This window comes from Buceros rhinoceros, unplaced genomic scaffold (genome assembly GCF_000710305.1).
Source record: "Buceros rhinoceros silvestris isolate BGI_N320 unplaced genomic scaffold, ASM71030v1 scaffold9603, whole genome shotgun sequence".
Taxonomy (NCBI): Eukaryota; Metazoa; Chordata; class Aves; order Bucerotiformes; family Bucerotidae; genus Buceros; species Buceros rhinoceros.
This window is the reverse complement of record NW_010405353.1, coordinates 14,078-17,670: the sequence shown is the minus strand read 5'-3', so window position 1 is coordinate 17,670 and position 3,593 is coordinate 14,078. Positions and strand designations below refer to the sequence as shown.

The 3,593-nt window shown below is 40.1% G+C and overlaps 1 protein-coding gene across 1 annotated transcript; it reads left to right on the top strand.

The window, feature by feature from the left end:
- Window positions 1-40: 40 nt before the first annotated feature.
- Window positions 41-3,110, top strand: IL6 (interleukin 6; the record flags this gene model as incomplete). Its single annotated transcript, XM_010133688.1, has 3 exons — window positions 41-187; window positions 422-568; window positions 2,717-3,110. Coding segments are annotated over 3 exons (486 nt in total), but the record flags the coding sequence as incomplete, so codon positions are not given.
- Window positions 3,111-3,593: the final 483 nt, after the last annotated feature.

Genomic DNA, 3,593 nt, shown 5'->3' with positions numbered 1-3,593 from the left:
CACACTCACCCGGCGCGGCGGTGCCTGCCTCCGGCCGCGGTGCGACGAAACCCCTCTCTCCGTCTCTCCCCAGATGTGCGAGAAGTTTACCGTCTGCGAGAACAGCATGGAAATACTCATCCAGAACAACCTCAACCTCCCCAAGGTGACAGAGAAAGACGGGTGTCTGCTCGCCGGCTTTGATGAGGCAAGAAACCACTTTCCTTTCTGTTCTAATCTTAAATACTGGGGGCAATTTTTGCCAGCTCCAAAAAACTCCGGAAGCTGACCTAAAGATTTGTGCCAGCTCCAGCTGCTTTGGCCTGGCACAGACCTCTGCGCTCTGTATAAGCATCATCCACTTACCTGCACAGTGTGCACAGTACTGTGATTGAGGCATTTCTGAGCTGGAAGTAACTTTCTCACCTTTCTCTCATTTCAGGATAAATGCTTGAGGAAAATCTCCAGTGGGCTTTATGCATTTCAGACATACCTTGAATACATACAAGAAACTTTTACTAGTGAAAAGCAGAATGTTGAATCGCTGTGTTATAGCACACAGCACCTGGCACATACCATAAGACAGATGGTGAGTTGGTTTTAAATTCACTCCAATAATTGTTATGCCTTAGCACTGATGTGTAGTCAGAGAAACAGGGTGCTGTGCGAAGCCGAACATTTCTCCACTTTCAATTCTCTCAGCAGAAACAGGCGATGGTTCCTTAGGCTCATATCAAGGTTTTGTTTCCTTTTCTCAAAGAAACAACTCTTCTTCCTACTTTCTATTACTATTTCCAATTTCCAAACTAACAATTAGATGTGCCTTTGTTTTAAGAAAAAATATTCAAGTGATGGCCTGGCTGATAGAAATAAGACTTCTCAGAGAGCTTGGTCCTAATTGTGGAACTGCAGTTCAGTCCAAGCCTTCTAATGTTGCAACCCAATGAGGAGTAGAAATATTAAAAACAAACAAGCCAACCAACCAACCACATAAAAGCAAATACTTTTACTTTATTAATCTTCAAAACTCTGCAAAGCAAATTTTTAAGCCAAGCTGTATGTGTACGGTACATAGCTTAAAAATCAAGGAAGACAGTTAAATTCAGAATGTAAGTTAATTCGGAAGGTAAGTTAATAACTTGACCTATGGAAAAGCTTGTAATCGTAATTTTAAAAAAAATCTTCCTTCTTTATAAATACTTGATTCCCTTTTGACTCAGTAAACTAAATGCTATTCATTTTCTGTCGTTTTCTATGTTTTGGAAAGCTTTGAAAAATCACACTTCAAAAATTCACACTTCAAAAATTCACTTCATTCCTGCAGTTCTTAGTCACATTAATAACCCTTAACATGAATACTTTGTCATCAGGGAAACTATTTGCCTGAGTTAAGAACTACTGAGGTGGGTAAGGACTGCAGAAATCATGGGGCATTATTTTCTTTGAGGTGTTTTTTGGCATCTGGAAAGGCCATTGTGTGTGTGCTGTACCTTTCCTGGCATATTTATTTATGCCCATCATTCTTCAAATGAAAGGGAGCTGAACTGCTTTTTTCACACTATGATAGCTAAGAATAATAGTCCCATCAGAACACACCGACTGACTACAATTGGAAGAGGTGGAATGAAACACAGTGATCAAAATTAAAACCTTGTAGAAACTACAGAATTTGGGAAAGAGAGGAGTCTTGATCTTCAGGCCGGAAATTTTTAGAAATCTTTATTTGAGAGAAGTATATCTGCTATTTAAGAAAGGAGAGCAAGGACAGAATCTGTCACCTGTGGTCAGGTAAATCCACCAGCATGGTACCTTTCTGGATATCCAGAGCCGTGCCGTAGAAGTTTGTAACAAGGAGTTGGATATACCAGTAACTGGGTGTGTGATCAGAATTCGGTTCCAAGTAGTCTGGACAGAAAGAATATTCATACCTTACAGAGTTCAACAAAAACAGGTGTTGCAGAAGGAGGCACGCATGCTTTTGTCGCTTTTTAAAGGACAGGAGAGATCCTAAAACCAGGATGAAGGAGATACTTTATTTGTTAGATGTCTAGACCCCAAATCATGTAAAACAGCTCCATGATTTGGGTGAGTAACTCCCATTTTCAGAAGTCACCTACTCAGTTCATGGAACAAGTTCTTAAAAGGCATTTGGGTACTGGGTACTGCAGGCCACCGTTAGGTACGTAACTCCTTTTAGCCATCTTGCAGTTAGGATCCCACACATCAGTGAAAACGGGTGACGGTCTCCCACATGCTTACATACCTGGAAAGTAAGAATTAAGCAGCTAACCAAGTCTGACACCTTTGGAAACTGTTAATCTACTACAAAATTCAGAGTATTCCAATGTAATCTAATTAATTTATGACTCAAGAAGGTCAGGCCAGCACACATTAGGACATGATGGGCATCTTCCCAGCCAACCATGGGGTCAGCAGATAGCAGCAGAGGGGCATCGATCTGTTCAGTGCAGTGTGTTGCACTGCGACACCAGACGTTGCACTCAAACCAGAACAAACGGTGTAGGTCAGACAAGACCCTCTGACTGCAGCAGGCATCCACATACCTCAAAGCCCACCGCAGAAGCGGGGCTGTAGGGAAGCACAGGTCCCAGGGAGGCTGGTCATCTGCAGTACAGGAAGGCTGCTTGGGAATGTATTATACATATAAACCAACGCGCTCCAGCTAGACCTGTTACGATGTTTTAACCAGGGCACCTCCCTGTTGTCTCTTCCACAGGTGACCAATCCCGATGAAGTGATCATCCCGGACTCAGCCACCCAGGAATCCCTCCGCACAAAGCTGAAGTCCAATAAGACCTGGATAGAGAAAATCACCACTCACCTCATCCTCCGAGACTTTACTTCATTTATGGAGAAAACCGTGAGGGCCATCCGCTATTTGAAAAATACCAGGAGTTACAGTGTCTGAATGTTTTAATTCAGGCACAATCCTCTGTTACCAATCTGTCATGTGGCAGATGACAGTGTTGTTCTGTTTTAAGAACCAGAAATAGTAACAATGATTTGCATTTATATACATTCTCATTTCCTACTAGGAACCTATTTATTGTATTTAAAAATATTTATTTGTTTCTAATGTTACCTATTTATATTTTCAATATTTAGAAATAATTTAAAACGAAGGGTGTATTTTATTTCATTTCTAATGGTACTATTCAGAATATCAACTTCTTTAATATGTATTTAACAAAAAAATTTTCAGAAGCCTGAAAAAAAATGTTGTGTAACTTAATGCTTTTAAAATATGAGAAGTGGTATTTATGACTTATTTATATTTTTAGAAGAAATAAAAACTGATTTTAAAAAACCTTGTATAACCTGTTTGACCTTTAAATAAGACTAAGGAACTCTAACATACCCAATTTTTAATACCTGCAATTACCAAAATAACCACTTTCAAGAATTTTAACATCATTTACGTAATTAGGGCAGTTATCTACATAGCACATATGTACACACATACACAGACAGCTTGATCAACACCTAATCCTTAAAATGGACTATAAGGGGACCAGATGCACTGAACACGGCCCTTAAGACAGAAGACGATCAAGCATCACTGAAGCCAAATGAACAATGAATCCCCTATATTT